Below are 21,578 nucleotides of genomic sequence, written 5' to 3'. Positions count from 1 at the left end.
GGAGGTCTTTATTCATAGGCACTTGAATTCTGAATTTTGCAGCTATGACGTTAATGATATCACAGGGTCAGGACAAGCCTTTGCATGGCCTTGAATATAGGTATCTCCTACTTGCCTCCCCTCCTCACTTGCTTCATCCTAGTCTTGGCCCAAGTGTTATTTCCTTCAGTCCTTCCAAACATAAGCAACAGTACTACCGTCTTTCTCGTAGGTGGAGTAGAAAGTTGCCTAACTAGAGAGTTCTGAAGGTCCTAGGATGGTCTCCTTGACCACACCATCTTCCTCATTGGCTTTCATCAATATCCCAAAGTCGAAGCTTTGGGTCACTTCCTTAAGTAGAAAGGTATACTTTGGGGAAGGTATACTGGATTTGGAAACAAAAGATATGGGTTGAAATTCAAATTCTGGCAAGAAATAACTGGAGGAATTTAGGCAAAAATTATTGTGAATTAGAAGCTAATTAATTGGGCAGCCTGGGTGACTCAGCGGTTTAATGCTGCCTTTAGCCCAGGCCCAGGGCCTGATCCTGGAGACTGGGGATCGAGTCCCATGTCAGGCTACCTACATGGAGCCTGCTTCTCCCTCTGCCTGTATCTCTGCCTCTCTCTCTCTCTCTCTCTTTCTCTCTCTCATTAATAAATAAATAAAATCTTAAAATAAGAAGTTAATTAATTAATCCAAGCCTGACTTTTCTCCTCTATAAAATAAGGAAGAGCATATCTGCCCTGTCTTTCCACATGTTTTGTGGATTAGGTGAGATACTGATTGAAAAATTATTTTGAAATTTGAAAAGTAGTGTGTAAGTGCTTCCTGTGATCATTAAGGGTTAACACATTGTTCTCTATGTTAGCTGTGATGAGGACGACTGTTCAATCCTTAGGACACTGAAATGAAGGGAAAAAGATTAAGTTTTAATTGATCAGCATGGGTATAGGAATCAGGACCCTTAGATCAAAAGTGAAAGAAGTCCAGCTCAAAATAGTCTACGAAAAAGAATGGGCATTACACGTAATCTAGAGTAGAAGAAGGGTGGAATTTTCCCCAGGGAAAACTGGAAAAGGACTCAAATTCAACCAAGACTCCACTTTCCTCCTGGAACAGTGCTCTTCTCTGCTATGTAGACTGTCTTCCTCCATGGGCTGGGAATCTGGCTGGTGGGTGCTTCCGTTCAAATCCTGTTGCTTCCACCACTCAGAGGGGGCGAATCCTGTCCTTAGTTTCAGCTCTAAGCATTCCAGGGAAGGATGCTGATTAGCTTGGCAGAGGTGCCCACTAGTGGACCAATGGGGGCCAGGGAGGTAGGATCCCCAAGGGACACCTCAGATTTTTGCCTTTCCCAGAGGGGTGGAAACACCTGGGAACAACCCTCCGAATGTCCTCCACAATAAGACCCTGACCAGGTGGCTGGGCTGCCACACATAGTCATTTAGGTCATACAGTGTGCTGTACACAGCAGCCCCTCTGGCCTGCGGAGAAAGCTAAATGCCAGCCAGCTGCGTGAAAGCACTACATTTCTCAAGGAAATAGACCCCAAATGGTGGCAGCAAAAGAAATCCTGCAAAATGTTTATCTTAATGAGAGGGCTTGGCAAGAGGTCCACTGGGAGAATGGATGTGCCCAAGCCAGAGAATCCCTCCTCAGGCCTTTGGCAGAGCCTGTGAGTGCAAGGCCCTGGACTGGGATGGGCACTAGTTCCATTCTCGTGTAGACAAAACCCCTCCACCTTTCACACCGATGTAATGCGATGAGAACCTCGACTCAGCCACTAATATGAATGGAAAACCTACAAACTAGAAGTTCTCTTTTCACACGTTAAAGAAATGATCGCCCGTCTCAGTGTTTTTGGAGGCATATTCCAAATTGTCTGAGTTGCTAATGTAGGAGGACTCCAGTCACCTTAGTTACCCTCTGCCATAAGTGGCACTCAACCCACTCCATCCCTCCTGCTGAATGCTGCTGGGTTCATCTTCTTCATGCCTACAGGCTCTAATCCTCTCTCCACCGCCTGCATTCCCTCCTCTGGGCACCCAAAACCCCTCAGTCTATGGCTAAAATCTGCCTTTCTGGGTCCATCTCCTACTTTCTCTCTAGTCTATAAATATAGACCTAGTTGTCCCATATGTCCAGCTGGGTCTCCCCTCCACGGCTGTGCATGGGCCATTCCTCTGCCTGGAGTGTGCTGCCTTTTGCAACCTCCCCTGTTTGTTCTTTATGAAGCTTTTCCTGACTCCCCCCAGTAGTGACATCTTCTCTTTCTCTGACTCCCAGAACTGATAGTTTGTACTTCCTTACAGCACTCTGCCTTATGTAATGCTTGTACTCTTTATAGTCCATTCTTCTTCCAGAATCTTTTAAGATTCTTAAAAGTTTTATTTATTTTATTTTTTAAAGATTTTATTTATTCATGATAGAGAGAGAGAGAGAGAGAGGCAGAGACACAGGCAGAGGGAGAAGCAGGCTCCATGCAGGGAGCCCGATGAGGGACTCGATCCCAGGACTCCAGGATCACGCTCTGGGCTGAAGGCAGGCATTAAACCGCTGAGCCACCCAGGGATCCCCTTAAAAGAAAGTTAAAAAAAAAATGATGGTGGCGAATCTGACACCACTATCTATTTTAAGATGCTTAATCCTCAGTACAGATGAAAAGTTTTTACAGACGAAAGATTGAGGCAGGGCCCCTGGGTGGCTCAGTGGTTGAGCATCTGCCTTTGGCTCAGGTCATGATCCCTGGGTCCTGGGATCGAGTCCCTCATCGGGCTCCCCACAGGGAGCCTGCTTCTCCCTCTGCCTATGTCTCTGCCTCTCTCTCTCTTCTCTGTGTGTCTTGTGAATAAATAAAATCTTTAAAAAAAAAAAAAAAAAGAAGAAGAAAGAAAAAAAGAAAAACTGAGGTACAGAAAGGTTTAAGAACTTGCCCAAGGTCACACAGCTGAGTCAGGGCTTGAACCCAGGCTTCTGACTATTAAACCACTTCTCATGGAGGCAGAGGTACATTTACTGCGAAGCCAGCAAAGCCCTTTCCAAGACAATGTACTTAATTTTTACTTATAATTTTGTATTCTTTTCTTAAAGAGGCCCTGAGGATCGTATCAACATCAGGTCGTATAAAACTGATTTGCCCATCTTTGAATCCTCCTAAACCTTGCTTACTAAGCCTTATCCAGAGAATATACAAGGCATTCTCAGCCATTTCCCTGGATCCTTCCAACAACCTCAAAGTTAGGCCTAGTCATTGCTGCTTTTACAGATGGCAAAACTGACCTCGGAGACACTGATTGATTTTGCTTAAGGCCACCAAGCTAGTAAGTGAGGGAGCCAGAGCTGAAACTCAGGGTTTCTGATCCCATATATCATGCTTCCTCTACTTAGGTATTTGCTGCCTGTGGGTTCTGAGAGCGTTCGCAGCGCTTAGTGGATGGCACTCCTCCCCGTCCCCGCCCCACGCAGACCCATTTGAAGAGCACTCCATCACAGCCAACAATTATCTAAATTGAAGTTGTCCATCCTGCCTTTTAAGTTCTTCTCCAGATAATGAACCTTTTCAACTGACACAGGGTGCTTGATGTTAATCACACAGAGAAATGCAAACTCAATCTGTTCACCTTCGAATAGATAGAGCCTAAAAGGTATAGGAAGTGCATTTGACTTCCAAGCCCTAATCTTGATCATTTCTTGGGGACACTTCTTCAATTGCTTGTGGACCAGAGACTTTCAAAGCCCTTAAGCAACTGCTAAATGGTAATAGAAATAAATACGTATGCCTCAATCTAGACAGTTCTTGGTGAGTAGCCCATAACTTATCATTCTGCATTACCGAAAGCCTGGAGAATTCTATTCTATAGAAGGGCTCAGCTTTTACAGCTGATATGTAAATATATTCCCGAAGCCGAGGAGCCCTGGATCCTGTTAGTAATGTCTAAACACTGACCCCAGAGAAATCACTGCAAGTAGTCATATCCAAGGGCATGCCAACTCTAAGTGTCATGCGGGGAAGTACTTCCACCAGCAAGGCCCTTGTCTTCTTTCCCAGACTTAAGCAGTCAGTCGGGAAAAGGTAAACAGAGGCAGTGGTTAAAAACTCAGTCTATGGAATTAGGCCAGCCTGGATGTGACTCCAGCCTCACCCCCCTCACCAGCTGTGTGGCTCATGTGTATTGCTCAAGTCCATTCATTGATTCTACAAATGTTTACTGAGTAGTTATTAGAGGGTAACCAGTGTTGTAGCTACTGAGACAAAGGAGTGAGCAAAACAGAACTACCTCATGTTTTCATGTGTCTGCAAAATGGAAATAATTGAAGCTTCTGTCTCATATGGCTGTTTCAATGTTACAACACAGTGTGGGACCTGGCTCATACTTATCACTACAAAAAAAATAATAATCTTTTACTTTGATTCTAGATTTTAAAAACATCTCAGGGGATGCCTGGGTGGCTCAGTGGTTGAGTATCTGCCTTTGGCCCAGGGCATGATCCTGGAGTCCTGGGATCGAGTCCCGCATCGGGCTCCCTGCATGGAGCCTGCTTCTCCCTCTGCCTCTTTCTCTGTGTCTCTCATGAATAAATAAATAAAATCTTTATAAAATAAATAAATAAATAAAATAAAAAATAAAAAAAAAACATCTCAGGGTTGTTCATTTGTTTATATTCTGAGACTCCAAATTCTGTTTTTCAGAAAATGTATAAGGGGTTTCCCTTGATGGAGCCTAAAAATAGCTTCTACTGCTTCAGGCCAGGTAGGTGGGAACTGTGGCATGAGCTGGGGCCCCGGGAGGGTGAGGTCCTTTTGGCAAATCCAGCCTTGGTCAGAATTTGCAAGGTGGCCTTGGCATAGATACTCCCAGGAGCTCTTCACTTCTAGTTTCATATGAAAGGGATTATGCTGATATGATTTTACCTCTGAGCTCCTGTCTGCCCAGAACACTATTAAAAAGTTTCAAATGAAGCATTTAACCTAAATCCCTGATGTTGTGGCTCACATTCATTTCATTTCCTCTTACTGTCCACGTTTCAGTGGTGGGGGTTTGAGTTGGACGGCTCAGCCAAGAGATGCTCACTTCTATCCGGTTCTGGGTCCCTGTGCTCTCTCTTGGGCCTCCGTGTGATGTACCACAACCCCAGGCCCGTGCACTGGCCCTTCTCTCCCTGGGACAAAGACACAGGCACAGAACCAAGGAGCTGTTTTATCATTAGGAATCCATTCCCCCAGAAGGGTCTGGCAACCATTTCCTTGCCCTCAAATTTTTGAGATGAAGTGAAACAAGAGTCATAGTCAAATCCTCTTTTTTTTTTTTTTAAATTTTATTTATTTGATAGAGAGAGAGCAGGAGCAGAGGGCTGAGGGAGGGAGAAGCAGACTCCCTGTGGAGCAGGGAACTCCCCAGAGTCTCCATCCCAGCTGGGATCATGACTTGAGCCAAAGGCAGATGTTTAACCAACTCAGCCACAGAGGCATCCCGTGGTAGTCCAGTTTTATGAAATTGCCAATATCACCTATTTTTGACTGAGAGAAAAGAAGGAAGCAGGGCAAGTAGGCAAGCTTGAAGAAGCAAGGGCTGGAATTTGGTAATAGCACATCTGTTCTGTTCTCTAATAATAATTATTGTAGTTGATTGAATGTTTCCTCTGTACCAAGCAGTGAGCTGAACCAAGTTTTACATATATCACCTCACTTAATGATCACAACTGAATTAAGTCCCTCCCTAATCCCCGCACCCTATTAAATAATTCCCATTTTAAGGATGCAAAAAATGAGGGTCAGAATTGTCAAGAGACTTGCCAAAGTCACTTAATATTTGACCACAAGAGCGATGCCTCATCTGCTGTGTGAGAAGGGACACAAACCATTAGCATCAACAACTTCCACCACTTTGTTGTAATGCTATATTTTTGTGATTAGACAATTCAGTACAGGAAATTTGAAAACTGTACAACATTTGATAGAAAAAAAAAAAGAAAACATCAAATCAAAGATAACTTCTCAACATTTTGGGGTCTCTGTTTTTCTGTTTTATTTTGCTTTTTAATAATTTGGAGTTGTCCTGTTTACCTTGTTTTGTACTTTGCCTTAAAAAAATAACATAATGAATATTGCTCCATGTCATTAATATTTTTCCAAACAACTTATTTGATTGTATTACATTGATACATAAATAGTATACCATTCAGTTATTCAACAGTTTCCCTCTTGCTGGAAAATTAGTTGGCAAATTTTGCTATTTTAAGTGTGATGAGCATCACTGTACAAAATCTCCATTTTTAAGCCCCAGTGGCAGCCATGTTTGTCATTTAGAGGAGATTTTCCTCCTGTAAGAAGTGTCATCATTTACATCTTCTGGTTGTTGAGTCATGATGACCTTCATGGGTCAATGGAGCTGACACATTGTACCAGCTGAGAGTAGACACAGCTGGGCCTGGGGTCTGAGTACCCAGACCAAAGACCAACAATAGGCAAAGTGACAGGACCAGCTACTCCCTTTTGTCTTCTGGGCTCAACTTGCTAAGGATTTCCCAGAAGAAGGTGGAATGAGCAGAGTGGTGAGAGCAATGATAGCCCATGTGTGGCTGCTGTCCCGCACCTCTCAGAGCTCACTACTGGCTACCACAGAGCCAGCTCCCCTTGGCACCTGCCTTTGACACCCATGTGTGCTGCCTCCGGGGGCACAGGCTCTGGACACTGCACTTCCTGCAGCAGATTCTCACCTACCAAAGATAAAACAGAGGACAGCAAACAAAACATCTCCTATTATTCTTTTTTCCCTTCATTTCCAAAACCTTGTTCGTACGTGGTCAAACTCCCTTTCTTCACTCAAAGGAAGGAGGGGACTGACTTCTTTTATAGTGTGCAGGCAGAAGAAAGGAAGAAAAGGAAGAAGGTAGAAATACACCGACTAGACTACGTGGCTAGTTTATCTCCGGCTTCCTGCTTTCCCTAAAGTGTAACTTTTTAATATTTTAAACTATTTTATTCAACAAAACGTATTGAATTCGTAATAGGTACCAAGTGTTGTACTTAACGCAACAGACGATGGGAATGACCAGGCTCATCTTAAAAGAAAATTTCATATAACTTTGCTCTGGTTGGCTGCTTTTTCAGAAATGTTGAACACTGCCAATTACTGAGCATCTGTGTTAGGTTCATAAGCTGGCACATTTAGTCCTCACAATACTGCTATCCTGTAGGTACCACTATTCACGTTTTACATGAAGGGAAATCTGAGGCCTCTAGAAACCAAGTAACTTGTGTGAAGCCATAAAACCAGGAGGGAATAAAGACAGTATTCAAATTCAGGTCTGTCTAGCACCAGCCCATGTTCTTTTCTCTGGATTATATAAATACTTCTAGAATATTCCACTAGAACCTACCTCAATAAAATAGTGCATTTCCAGTTGAAAGAACAACTTTATATAAGAATGAAGTGGTCGCGAAAGGAAATGTTCTCTTCTCCATATCACATTTTAGAGGAAACATTTTCCCCCTAAAGCGCTTAAGCCAGTGGTGCTCAAGCAAATGGCATTCCAACTTAACCTGAAGAAATTTTATTTCTACGTGTCTACTTCGTCCAAAGCAGGTTGGAGGAAGGTTCACTGGAAGTTTGTAGTGAAACATCGCCCTCTTCTGGATATATGGGCATCATACAATGGAGATGGATACAAAGGATTTAAAGGTCAGAACAAAAGTACAATTATGTGCCCAGTAACACAATAAAAAGCTGTTGTTATCATTTATCAGGTGTATCTCTTACTCTGCAAAGTGACTCCTCAGAATGGAAGCAGAAAGACAGTTTGGAACTGGCCACCTCATACTTTTCTATCCATTTTTATGGACGTGTCTGAGTCTGGGGACTGCAGGACACACCTTAAGTAACTTATAATAATAATAATAATAATAATACCTAACCATAATAATAACCCATAATAATACCTAAACCATCAGAAGCAAATAGTTCAAATGAACCCTGAGTAGAAAGAAATGCACGCTCATAAACTGAATGGAGAAAGAATGCATACAGTGAATATAGGTCAGCATTTACACTTTGGAGTCAAATAGACCCCATGCGATTTCCTGTCTCTTTCATTTATAAGCTGTGTGACCTTAAGCAAGTTAGTAAATTATTTGAGCCTCAGTTTCTCCATTTGTTAAATTATGCTCATAAAAGTGGCAGCTTAAGTGAAATAAGGCAAAGACAAATATTGCATGGTACTGCTTATATGTTGAATCAAACAGTTGATCTCCTAGAAACAGGGCAGGGGGCGGACCGTTGTATAGAGGAAATATGGAGAGGTTGATAAGAGGGTGCAAACTTTCAGCTATATGATGAGTAAGGTCTGAGGATCTAATGTAAAACATGGTGACCATATTCCTAAAATTGTGTGATTAAAAGTAGCAGCTAAGTAGGACAAGTGGGAAGATGAGAGAACACCTGACAAAGGTAGCGATTTGCTTAAGAGTTAGAATTGATATGTGTGAGATGGTACTATATTATTAGGTCTGTCCCAATTATTAATTGTATAGAATTGGTTATTTTAATTTGAAGCATAGAAGTCAACAATATAGAAGTACTAAAACAGCTTTGTTTTTCCTGAAGTTTTAATAGCAAAGGTTCAACAAGCCAAATATTTCCCTAAATTATACATATTTTAAAGCTATATATTTTTCTAAGGAGCTTGATATTTCCACAAAGATGTTTTGAAACAACCTCGGAAATAGGCCAACCTGTGAAATTCATGGCAAAGATAATCTATACTTTCTTTCATCTAATTTCAAACTGAAAAAAAGGCTTAAAAATACATCAATATAGTAGGATATCAAAAGAGATGAAAGCATCCAAATATCCCTGTCATAGTGGTTTAGAATATCCAGCTTTCTGAAATACTATCAAGTATCAGAAAGTCACGGTACGTTTAGTTTTTTGGCACTGTTCTCATTGGAAGTGACATACAGAAAATGTTGAACGGTGCTAGTTCCCCTTTTCTGGTAGAACCACTGCCTCACATTCTCTGTTTCAACCATATAGAATTGAGGGTCCTGTGTTAAAGGCAGAAGGGAAAAGAAGTAGAGCTGTTAGCTTAAATTTCACTTAGCTAGCAATGTATTATAAATCACTAATTTGAGGCAATGATAGACATTTAATTGCTTGACAAATTAATTAATTCAGATTCAGCTATTAAACGTTTCTGATCATTTAACCTAGGAATGAGTTCTAACTATGAGACATAGGGTTACAGAGACAATGCATCAGGTTCACAAACAGTTTCCAAATGTTCTAAGTGCTTTAAAAGCAAGTAATACCAACCAAAACACCCAACACCGATATCTTAATTTTAAGTCTCTCATTTTTATTATAGAATTTCAGACCCTAGTGGCAAATTACCACAGCCCATGCTACACTCATCCTTCAAAGGAGGTTAAAGTCCACGAGAAATATAGAGGGAGCAGCTTCTGCAAGAACTTGGAGGACAAATAAAGATGTGGCTGTAGGTCACAGCAGCTTGTACTCCTTTAAAATGTGTATACATTCCAAGGGCATGAGTTTTAAACAGACCATTTCACCCTTGAGCTCTGGTGGGTTTTATCATTGAATGGTTAACTCTCCATTTGGTCACTTCCTTGTAGTTGCTTACTGTCCAATCATGGGGAAAAAGTGGAAATGACTGGCTCATGTAACTGAACAGTCCAGTATTGACTTCAGATCGTAACCAGATCCAGGTACTCAAATCCTGTCTGTGTGTCTATCTGCCTTGGTCTGTGGCTTCTGCTTTTACCTATGATGCTTTCATTCTAAGGCAGATTCTTTTTAAGTGGTGTCCAATAAGCCACCAATAGGTCTAGTCCTGAATCTGTAAGATTAGAAACCCTCATTGAAAAATGAGTATCTCTTTTTCGCTAGGCCCAGCAATGCTGATGTTTATTGGCTTTCATCAGCTCAGCTAATCATGTATTTACCTTTGACACATTCACTAAGTTTGGGGAGATGCTGTACTCTCAAAGGCTAAGACTTGGTGACATGTTCACTCCTGGAATCACAAGGTGAGGTCAACGCCACCTGAACAACACAGGCTGAGTAGGAAGGTGGTTGCTCAAAGGCAAATTCCGGTGCTAACACCAAAAGGAGGAACAGATACTAAGCGCACAAAACACTACTGAGTTGTAACCAGGGTGGTGAAGACAAAATAAAAATGAACAACAAAATCAAAGCAGAGTCATGAATGTTCCAAGGAGGAACTAAATAGATTTGATAACATGAATAGGAGAAAGGAGTAAAAGATGATTGAGTTGCATATTCACTGATTCACCTAAGGCCAGAGATATAGCAAAACAAAACAAAACAAAACAAAAAACAAATCTAATGAAGGGATTATACTCTGATTTAGAGCCAGGATCTTTCTGGGAAACAATTTGGAATAGAGACTAGCTGGGTTATTGTATTAGCCAGGGCTCTCCAGAGAATTGAAAGAAGGTGTGTGTATAGATTGAGAGACACACAGACACACAGAGAACACAGATTTTTTTTTTTTTTTTTAAGGAATTGGCTCACATGATTTTGGGACTGGGAAGTCCAAAATGTATAGGGAAGAGTTGATGCAGCAGCTCAAGTCTGAAGGCAGTCCGGAGGCAGAATTCGCTCTTTGGGGTTCATCAATCTTTTTAAAACCTTCAATTGATTGGATGATGCCCACTCACACTATGGAAGTTAATCTGATTAGTCTACTGATGTATATGTCAATCACGTCTTAAAAATACCTTCATAGCAACATCTAGAGAAATGTTTGATGAAAAACTGGACACCATCGTCTCACCGAGGTGCCCCAGAAAATCACCCATCTCAGTCACCCATTTGAATTCTGAGTTCAGAAAGGAGTTGAGCCACACTGAGCCAGGAAGGAGTTGGCTTCCCAGGGTTCAGGCCAAACCCCAGCAGGTATCTGGGGGTGGGGCCCAAATAAATTTTTTTTTTTTTAATGTTCCACGTTATTCCAGGATGCATCCAAGATTGAGAACCACCGCTGTAGAATCATTCTTCAAGCACGGTTTTCAGACTAGCCACTTCAACCTCACCTACAAATGTGATTGAAATGCAAATTCTGTCCCTGCCCCAGACCTACTAACTCAGAAACAGTGGATGCAACACCAGCCCTGCATGCTGCGGTTTAACAAGCCTTTCAGATGATGCTGATGCTCAGATTCAAGAACTGCTGGTCTAGAGTTTTCCAACACAATGCTAACACGTTCAGGAGTGTAACACAAGACCTCCACTCTCTCTTCTCTTAATCAGAAGAGCAGGTCTGTTAGTAAGCCTCTTTGGGTGAAAGAACTCATTAAGGTTTTCTTTAAGTAATGAGTGTTTGTTGTAGTGAAAAAAAGAGAAATCTTGACTTTGTGGACAGGTTTCATTAAGAGTAGGTATTTTCAAGATACAACAGATGTACTAATCTAACAACAGCTCTGGTGCCTCAAGGACAGCTTTGAGAGCTGTTAGCTCCCAAGTATGTAAGCCTAGAACCCTAGTGTGTCTTAGCTGTCATTTCATCTCCTCTTATACAAACCATTGAATCCTTTTTCCTCTATTTTGTCTAAATTTTTGAGAGCATCTGATTGGCTCAATCTCTTTCATCACTTGGTGATGATGTTTCCAACTTGTAAGCTTTGCTGGCCAAATTGGCTTCCCTTGGGTGAGGTCTCTTACCAAGCTCCACAAATTGGGGCCAGGGGAAAACAAAATGCAGAGTAGAAATCTCCCAGGGCCATTTCCGCCATTTCCTTACCTAAAGGTCTGAGGGCCCTCTTAACGTGGGCTGTGGGTATGTCACACAGTGGGAAACTTGGTCTGTTAGGAATGTTTAGCTATTCTCTCACATTTATTTTATTTTTAAAGATTTTATTTATTCGAGAGAGACAGGCAGAGGGAGAAGCAGGCTTCACGCAGGGAGTCCGATGTGGGACTCGATCCCAGGTCTCCAGGATCACACACCCAGGTGGCGCTAAACCGCTGGGCCACCGGGGCTGCCCTATTCGCTCACATTTGAATCTATATGTAGTTCTTTGACAAAAGACACCAAAGACACATTAAGCATTTATTCAACTATAACTTCTGAGCATGAGTTGGAAATTTTTACTCAAAAACTTTGGGAATGTTTCCCTTTCAATATTTGCTATAGGGAAATCTTCTTGTGGCCAAATTTAGAAGAGCCATGAGCCATATTATTTTGGAATAATCATCTTATTTGCATCCACCAGATTGTAGGACCTATATTCGATGCAGAAATGCTCTTTGCATAATCTCCTTCACTAAGGCATAAACGATGAAAGCTTGTTGGTAATTTTAAAAACCTCTTTAACCAAAAAGAAAAAAAAAACCCTCAAGTGATGGTTTTCCCAGATCATCCTATTGGCCTTCCAGGCTCTCTTTTAAGAATTGCTCTAGAGGCACCTGGGCGGCAGAGTGGGTTAAGCACCGGACTCACGATTTCGGTAAACTCAGGGTGGGGAGATGGAGCCCTGTGTCGGGCTTCTTGCTCAGTGCAGTCTGCTTGAGATTGTCTCTCCCTTTCCCTCTACCCCTTCCCCTGCTCATGGCAGCGTGTTTTCTTATAAATAAATGAATATATCTATATATCTTAATGGCTGATCTGATTTCACTATACTAAGCTGAACTGAAAAACTGGAAAGTTCAGTCCAAATCAAGGTTAACTAACCTTTGGGGGAAAGCTTGAGTTTGTTATTTAAAAACGCTTAATGATGCCAGAATTCACTAAACATTCCAGAATCATTTTACCTCTCAATGCCAAAACTAAGTATGTACTTCACCCAGAACTTTGTAGAACCCACTTACGTGGTATCAGTATTGCCACTTACTTTCTCTTACAGCACCAAATGGCCGATTCAACCTAAAAAAAAATAACGGCAAGTAAATACTACCTTGACGTCTAAATCATACACTTGGGCTACCAAAACCAAAATTTAATTTGTATTCATCAAGTTGTTTAATGTCACTGACTGGTTGTTGATAACAAAAGAGTACTTAGGTAATATTTACATCTTCAATGGTTTCAAGTCTCCTTTTGTAGGCCATATTCTTCTATCTTGGTTTTAGAGAAATTCTCTCAAAAAGGCAAAGATCCTGCAACTATGCCGTGTCCAGTTGATGAAGTTGGGAGTACTGAAGGTTTTGGCTATTTTTGCATTTGTAAGCATTTTACTTTTAGTAAGTCCATTTGTCTCTAAACCATAGCTGAAGATTATGGCAATTCTTTAATAAAAGTTGTTTGCTTAAAAAAAAAAAAAGTTGTTTGCTTATAGTGATATGAAATGAGAAAACTGAAGTTTTAGGTTTGTTTTTTTTTTTTTTTAATTTTTATTTATTTATGATAGTCACACAGAGAGAGAGAGAGAGAGGCAGAGACACAGGCAGAGGGAGAAGCAGGCTCCATGCACCGGGAGCCCGACGTGGGATTCGATCCCGGGTCTCCAGGATCGCGCCCTGGGCCAAAAGCAGGCGCCAAACCGCTGTGCCACCCAGGGATCCCCGAAAACTGAAGTTTTAGAATCATTAAGTGTCTCACAAAGAATTTTTCCCTCATGGCTTTAAGGGAAAAAGAAAAAAAAAAAAGCAGTACATTTAGTTTAAGTGCCTTTGATAGGGCTCTAATTAAATACTTCCAAACACTTAAAAATGCAGTATTACAAACTCAACTGAGTTAATAATGCTTCATCTGGTAAATCTCCTTTATCTTCTGGAAGTTATTTTGGTAAAATTAGTCAATCCTCACAACTATGCCATTACAAATAATCTATGAATTGGGGGTACATATTCCACAGGAATTTATTACGGCTTTCAAACTAAGTGTTCAAAAGAGTGTTTGATGGTTTTTAATTAGATAAAAGCATTATTTCCCCAAGTCTCTCCATTTTATAAAAATAAGTGAAATCCAGAAGTGCCCGTGCATATTTTCATATCCTCACTCATATTCCTAAAAAAAGAAACCTGGGGGATCCCTGGGTGGCGCAGCGGTTTGGCGCCTGCCTTTGGCCCAGGGCGCGATCCTGGAGACCCGGGATCGAATCCCACGTCGGGCTCCTGGTGCATGGAGCCTGCTTCTCCCTCTGCCTGTGTCTCTGCCTTTCTCTCTCTCTCTGTGACTATCATAAATAAATAAAAATTAAAAAAAAAAAAAAAAAAAAGAAACCTGGTCGATTACTGCTGGGTGAGACCTAAGAATGTTACAAGGAGAAATCATTCGACTTCCAGGGTTCCTTAAAATATCCCACTTCAATGTAATTACCAGTGTTCCCTGTTTAATTTAGAAGCGAAGAGACTAAGCATTAAGTAATAGCAGCAAAGAGTTTATTTACATCAAGATACCAGCAGAGGTCAGCAAAAACTAAGGCAGTGTGTGCCACATGACTTACACGAGGACCTTAAGCTATTCCTTTCAGGGTATCCGCAATGCAGAAGGAAAACATCTAATTACCCAAGTGCAGTCCTCTAAAAACCCCTCCATTTTATATGTTGTCACTTGACCCGGGAGGGTGGGGATGAGAGGCCACAGTGGGATCTGTCTTTTTGGGGCAGCAACAGCTTTCAAAGAACTGTTCAGATTTTGTCCAACAAAACTCACCTCCAGTGCTGTATTACAAACTACGCTACACTTCAGACAGCCATCCCCATTAAAAAACAAACATTTTGTTGTTGTTTACAGAATACTCATATTACTTAGGCTCTCCAATGTGTTCAGAGGTTCTGAGGTTCTGAACATGGAATATTTGAAAGGACATGAGTGCATTCTTCTGGAGAATTTTGTCAGGTGGTAGGACAGCTTGTTACACAGAAGCAGATGTAACATTTTAAAAATAGAAGACTCTCAAGTATAACATTTCAAAGGTAACTATTTTCTTATACTTGTAAAAAGAAATAGGAAAAAGATCACAAGGAGGTGCCATTTATTTCAAATACGTACAGGCATTTTTACTTTAATGTTTGTGGCCAATCTGTGTAAGACCAATGTTTATGGCCTTACGTTAACTTCTCAAGTGGGACCCATATACAGAAATTAAAGGTTCGTATCGCTCTTATTTCTGCTTGTTAAATTAATGGTATCTTAAAATAACTTAGCCACCTGGAACCATACTTATGCAAAATATAAAAAGAATCTAGACAATTTCATTGCATTCTGTATTTCTGTAATTCTAGATTAAAAAATAGTAAGTGGACTCATGATGTAATTTTCCCAAAACACAGCTTTTATTATAGCACACTCTAAATTAGATATACCTCTCTGTAAACATTGTGCATGTTCACAAAGTCTGGTCTCTTAAGGTATAATGAACAAATATAAGCAAAATTGTTCCAGAAATTTACCCTTGAAACTTAAATTAACTATTACCATCTTTGAAAGGTAACAGAAACGTTCTACTAAGGAATGCTGAAATATAGACAAGTTGAATTTTAAAGTCATTTATTCTTTTGAAAATATATTCCTGTTTTAAACAACAAAAAAAATCTGAGATTTAAATTTGTCTCTATAGAATGGCTTAAACAAGATACTAAATCGTACTTACGTAGAACCAACAAAAACATAATGCAACTCATGTCTAATGAACCCAGTTCATTAAATAGTATGAACCCAGATAAAATTGGAAGTCTGCGTATCCTCTATAACAAAATACTTCCTTAATTCAGAAAAAAAAAAATCTAGCATCTGATTTAAGTATATAAATCCAAAATAGTTTTTTTTTGCCAGTGCTCTGTTGAAATGTGAATTGAAGAACTGATACTAACTATACTTCTGATAATTAGGTCAGTGAACAATTGTAACTTAATGACAATTCCATGGTTCAAAATGGCATTCCATCAAAGTAAAATCTGTTCAACAGATACCAAAAGTATACAGGAATAAAAATAAACCCTACTGGTCAGTTCAATCAAACTGACTGTATAAATTTCATTTCAATGGCTAAAAAGCATTTTAAACTGCTAAAAGCTCAATCAGATTCCAAGTACTCTAATTTAGGAAAAACAAAGCAAAAACCTAGTTTAATGGCAATCTCCTAGATGATAAAAGATTTTAGACAGATAGGTAGCTGCTTAAAAAAAAAGAGCAGAAAGGTTATCACTCACTCTCATCCTCCCAACAGCACCCAAACAAATTCTATACAAAACCTGTATATCAAGATTCAGCCAATTTCCAAATAATTTACATTCTCTCTCAAGTAGCGTTTAACTTGTGTTTTTTTTTCCATTCTTACTACCTTAGAGCCTTTTTTAGGCCTTTTAATCCTAATTGCCACCCTATAAAACTTTAATACCATAGATACAATGTATCCCTGTTTATGTATTGTATATATATCCATGCTTTATACATAGAATGAAATTTTTGCCATCAACAACAAATTCTCACCAAAAACATATGATCTAAACCATGAAAGGTTCACAATACTATAACTTTTTTTTAAGGGTAAGTTGTGAGACAATTTTAGCACACAGATAGGGTAGATTATTTCTAAAATATTTTTAACACTCAACCACCAAGTTTTATCAAAATTAACTTTTCCTGAAGTAGGTGGGCACTGTTCTCAGCTATCGTCCTTGGCTTGCATAGTGGTGTAGGACCACAAACATGGCCATTCAAAGCAATTTTATTAATCAATGGGGAAAATGTTCTTTGACCTTTAAAAATCCAGCAAAATATTAAAAACTTGGTCAGTTATAAATAAAAGAAAATGAAAACATTGTAAAAAGAAGGATTTTAGTACACTGTAATTTAAACATTAGAAACACTGAGAATTAAAGTGTCATTTCATTGTTAAAAAACTAATCAAGAGTGGTCTGAAGAGTGCTTGTCTTTTTGTTAACTTTGGATACTAAGTATTTACTCTATAACCACTGCAAACTATCATACTCAAGTTTGGATCAGCTTCCACCATTTTATCATTTGTACTTCCAATGTTGTAAAACAACTCTAATTTCCTTTAAATGAAGTTTTTAGCATCTCTGCCTCTGGAATATATTCGACCTTCTCATCACAACCAATTGCTCTATTTATGTTAAGCTTGCCTCCACGAGGTTCCCCTAGCTGAGGCTCTAGAATAGCAGTGCCAACATCCCCATCAATGATTTCTTCTACAACTCCATTTACTGTCATTTCAAATCTCATGTCTAGTCTTATCATTTTTCATTTCTTCACTCACTTTTATCTTTGTTGGCCAGTTCTTTTGATGATCCACTTTTATAAAATGTCCCATGGGCGACAAGGAGACAACATATCCACAAGCTTTGCTGTCTATGTGCAAACTGAAGGACAGATGTGCAGTAACCGATCACGAGCAGAATTTGAGAGAAGTACTGTGATTGGTGAGTGATAATGAAGCACATCTGTTACATAATGATTTGTGGACCAAAGAGCTAGCAGGGAAGTTTGTACCTCATGTAACTGCTCACAGTATATACTGTCTTAACTGGAATTTGAGCTCAGCTAACGGAGGACTGCCTTTACCTACCTGTTGACATTGATCTGGACAGGCTTAAAGCTGACTGCTGAGGAAGAGCCCATCTAAATTTCTATCAAATAATGACTCTTAAAACACCCTAAATGCAACATTAGTGCACAATGAGTGCGTGTCGAGGTGGTTTTCAAATCTTCATCATTTGGCAATCAACTTTAAAATGTATCTTAGAATGACGGAGTTTTAGAAATAAAGAAGGGATCTTTAAAGATCCCATAATTTGATACCACAAATTATCCAGCATGTTTATTATGAATGATTTCTCCTCCTTCAATTTCGATCTGCTCATATAGCCACTTGCGGTCACAGCGGCACTCAGCTCCACATTTGGTGGAACCACAGGCAGGACAAGCATAGAAACATCCTAAACAGTCTTCATCAAGGCAGTCACAAAGGTCCATTCCACTGAAAATCAGGAGACCCTGGCTATCATAGACCTTACTCTTCGCTGGTATCACTTGTCTGTAAAATAAAATATAAGATGAATTACACCTCACACATTATTTTTTAATATGTTGTTGAAAATAGGGTAATGAAAACAAATTTAAGGAGGTATAATATTTTGAATTAGGGATGAAGTCCTGCAAAACTGGCATATAACTTTTCAGACACAAGCCTACTCTACATTTAGTAGTAAATAAACTGTGTTGAAAATAAGAGATCTCATTCGAAAGTGTTGAGACAAATCCAAAAAGCCTGAATATGCCTCTAGAAGTCCATTTAAAAGTCAACTCAGTCCATTCCTTTACTATTTCCAAAAAATATTTGTTTAAAATATCTTCCCCTTACCTTAAAAGCAATAAGAATGGATGCTTCATAGTGGTACATTTTGTTGTTTACCAATCTCTTTCTACTAACCTACTGGTTTTTATACTGCAATTAATCTGTTTCTTGTTCTTTAGTGGACACGAGCAAAACTGGCTTAAAAACAATTAAATGACTCAATGGAAAAACTTAACAGATGGAATAAATGGCATATATGGAAAATAATTCTGAATGATTATACTAACATTTCTTTGTCAACCTGTGTTTTAGAAATGTTCAATTTAAAAAGTCATATTCTAAACAATTTAGTTTTCTCATTCATTCTGTTGACTGTACCACGACTGTTTCTATTTTAGACATGTAAAAAATAAAAAAGCAACCTTGAAATCTCATAAGATTGAATTTTTAGCTGCCACCCATAGAGAAGTGATATACCTAATTATATACCAATGCTTTAAAAAAAATTGTTTTAAGTATATGTTTAAATTTTAATTCTCATGCCAAAAATGTTACCTTGTTCACTTCATTGACACTTTCTTAGAAATAAATTTTTAGAATTGAAAGGGATACCTTAATTTTATATGCAGTCCTTGAAGATTCTTATAATCCCAGATTATCCAATTTAAAATATCTACCCAGAAAATTCAAAACTTAAGATAGTGAAACAATACAGATGTGAAGCAGCAAGTTAATATAGGCCTTAAATGAACACACAGCTTACCTGTCAGAACCAGTGGTAGCATTTTTTGTGAGCCTTCTTTTTTCTCTTTTACCAGTTTCTGGAGCAAATTCAGTTTGCTTTCCTGGGTTTGCAAATTGCAATGACCTCAAAGCTTTAGCAGTTCTTCCCTGAATAAAGATAAACAAATTATCAACTCAAATCTTGATAACAGACCATGAACAGATTAATTTTTAACTTGATGTTAATCCAGATTATCCCTTAACCTCAAGGACAGTTAGGAATTCACAAAAAAGAAAAAGGTTTTAGAGCCCAAGTACAAAAACTACACAGCCCTACACAATATTCAATGTTTATTGGTTAATTTATTTGTAATATTTTCATTATCTAATTTTAGTCTCTGGCATATGGGGAGGGGCAACAGACATTGTGAAAACTGCAATGGCTGCTGCCAATATAGGAAGAAAGGCAGAAAAACCACTGTATAACCCAAGGGCATAATGCTGAGGTTCCTGGAGCACTTGGCAGGCTCAAATGGTGGAGCTTATAACTCATGATCTTGGGGTTATGAGTCTGAGCCCTATGTTGGGTGTGGAGATTCCTTAAAAAAAAAAAAAACTAAATCTTAAAAAAAACAAAACAAAACAAAAAAAAAAACAACAACAACTGAGGTTCCTAATAGGATCTTGAGTTCTTAAGGAAAGGTTCTTTCCTTTCCTTAAAAAAAAGCAGAGAGGTAATACGGTTTTAAGTTCTGAAATAGTATTATCTTTTTAAAAAGCTTTAGTAAAACAAAATTTTAGTGGTTAAGGATTTAAGTTCATTATCTGGGGGAAAAACAGTTTATGTGATATATTCCACAAGACCAACAAATAAATAAATGAAGACACCTAAAGTGATAGCAGCAAGTACCTATTATGAACTGCAAGATAACACTGAGTCCTGGATATATGCCTCTGAGGGGAGAATAAAAGGGAAGCACTATATGTAATTTAAAATTTTAATTATCTTTCAATCTGGTTTATTAATATAATGAAAAGGAGGAAATTGAGAAAAATATCCCAGCAGCAAGAATTATAAATTGGTTATAAATAGAAATTTTGAGAAGTGCTCCTTTGATATACTTGTCTTTGTTCTACACCAAAGATAGCTTTATGAAATCTCAATTTTTTTCTGATATAGTTAAATAATCTGAATGTAGGGCATGTTAATAAGAGAGTTATAAATATTCAGTATTTATAATGTAAAAATTTATGCTTTTTGACCATAGGGATTCCTGAAATTAGCCTAATCATACCAAGTAAAAACTCTGAGCTAGAAGCAAAGGAAACTCACAAGCATCTAAAAAACCCAAACAAGAATGGTATTAGTGCCAAAGGAGAAAGACTGAAGAAACAATTATTGCAAGTCATTTCTCTGGTGTTTGTTTTAAAGCAGTAATTTTTAAGTCCTTCATAAGAAAGGGGAATTCATTCTGCTATACAGATCCTTACTGGCTAGCATGTCTCACTGAGTTACTTTGGCATTAGAAAACAAACTAAGATAATAATTAAGTCCTGGTTTTACCACAATGTTCTAAAGGCCACTCCCGACATCATAGCCCTAGCTAGGAGTTACAGCTTGAGTCATGGACATAGTATATTATTCCTTTCTCAAGCCTACTTTATCATCCAGTAGGGTATACAGAAATATTTAGAAACAGTATATTCACCTCCCCAACTTTAATTCACAATTAATAAATAATAACATAAATATGATTTCTTTATAGTTCAACAAAACCCCACATGGTAGAAGTAACATAGCAGAAAAAATTACTGCTACACATACATCTGAATCAGGTTTTCTTCTCTGCCGGTCTTCAGAATCAACATCCACACTTCCATTGATTATTTGTGTACATTTTGGACAAAGCTTCCATCCAGGTACAAGCTGTCTTCCAAATTTTGCACTCAGAAAAGTGGCATCATCTAAGTCAATGACATGCAAATTTTTTTTGGCTAGCTTTTTGTGTATGTTAAATGGGTCACAACATGACTTCTGCAAATCCTCAAATCTGTCAATGTAAATTTTTGCATGATGGAAGCAAATGGTATTGTTCCCAGAAAGTGTCATTCCAGTTCTAAGTTGAAGTAAAAGCATATCATTTGATGACAATTCTTGCAAAGTCTTGAAACCCGTGTGACGAGTGTAGTAGGTTTTATGGCACTCATTTGTGGTACGAAGCTGAACTCCAACTGAACATGGATCCATCACTCTTGATTCTGGCAAATCTTCCTTGCTTGATTTTACCTAGAAATCTCTCTCTCTAGCAGGTCATGTGCTGATCACCCTAGAGAAAACAGTGAAAAGTCAGATTTTGTGCTGCAAACTTTTAATCTGGGAAAATGAAAAAGCATTTGGTAACATTCAACACTTATTTAAAAGAAAGAAAGTCTTAGCAAGCAAGGAATAGAAAGGCATTTACCAAAAGCCTATAATAAACATTATTTAATCATAAAACATTAGAGGCCTTCCCCATAAAGTTAGAACCACAAAAGAATACTTGCTATTTAACACTATATTAAAGCTTCCACTGTATTAAAAGGTATAGGAATTGAGAAAGAAGTATTACTCAAAGATGATGATAATATCTAC

The 21,578-nt window shown here is 38.8% G+C and overlaps 1 protein-coding gene across 2 annotated transcripts in view; it reads right to left on the bottom strand.

Annotated features, from left to right (window-relative positions):
• Window positions 1-15,217: 15,217 nt before the first annotated feature.
• ARL14EP (ARF like GTPase 14 effector protein) overlaps window positions 15,218-21,578 on the bottom strand; it is a 19,001-nt gene continuing 12,640 nt past the window's right edge. For both annotated transcript variants that reach the window (XM_026012834.2, XM_072759027.1), the window contains 3 exons: window positions 20,772-21,273; window positions 18,987-19,114; window positions 15,218-17,962 (listed from right to left, as the gene is read on the bottom strand). In XM_026012834.2, coding sequence (XP_025868619.1) covers window positions 17,734-17,962; window positions 18,987-19,114; window positions 20,772-21,194 — 780 coding nt within the window. In that variant the 5' untranslated portion in view covers window positions 21,195-21,273 and the 3' untranslated portion in view covers window positions 15,218-17,733. The remainder of the gene's footprint in view (window positions 17,963-18,986; window positions 19,115-20,771; window positions 21,274-21,578) is intronic.

The sequence above is a fragment of the Vulpes vulpes genome, chromosome 5, assembly GCF_048418805.1.
Source record: "Vulpes vulpes isolate BD-2025 chromosome 5, VulVul3, whole genome shotgun sequence".
Classification (NCBI taxonomy): Eukaryota; Metazoa; Chordata; class Mammalia; order Carnivora; family Canidae; genus Vulpes; species Vulpes vulpes.
The sequence above is the reverse complement of the archived record's forward strand: the minus strand, read 5'-3'. Positions and strand labels throughout refer to the sequence as shown.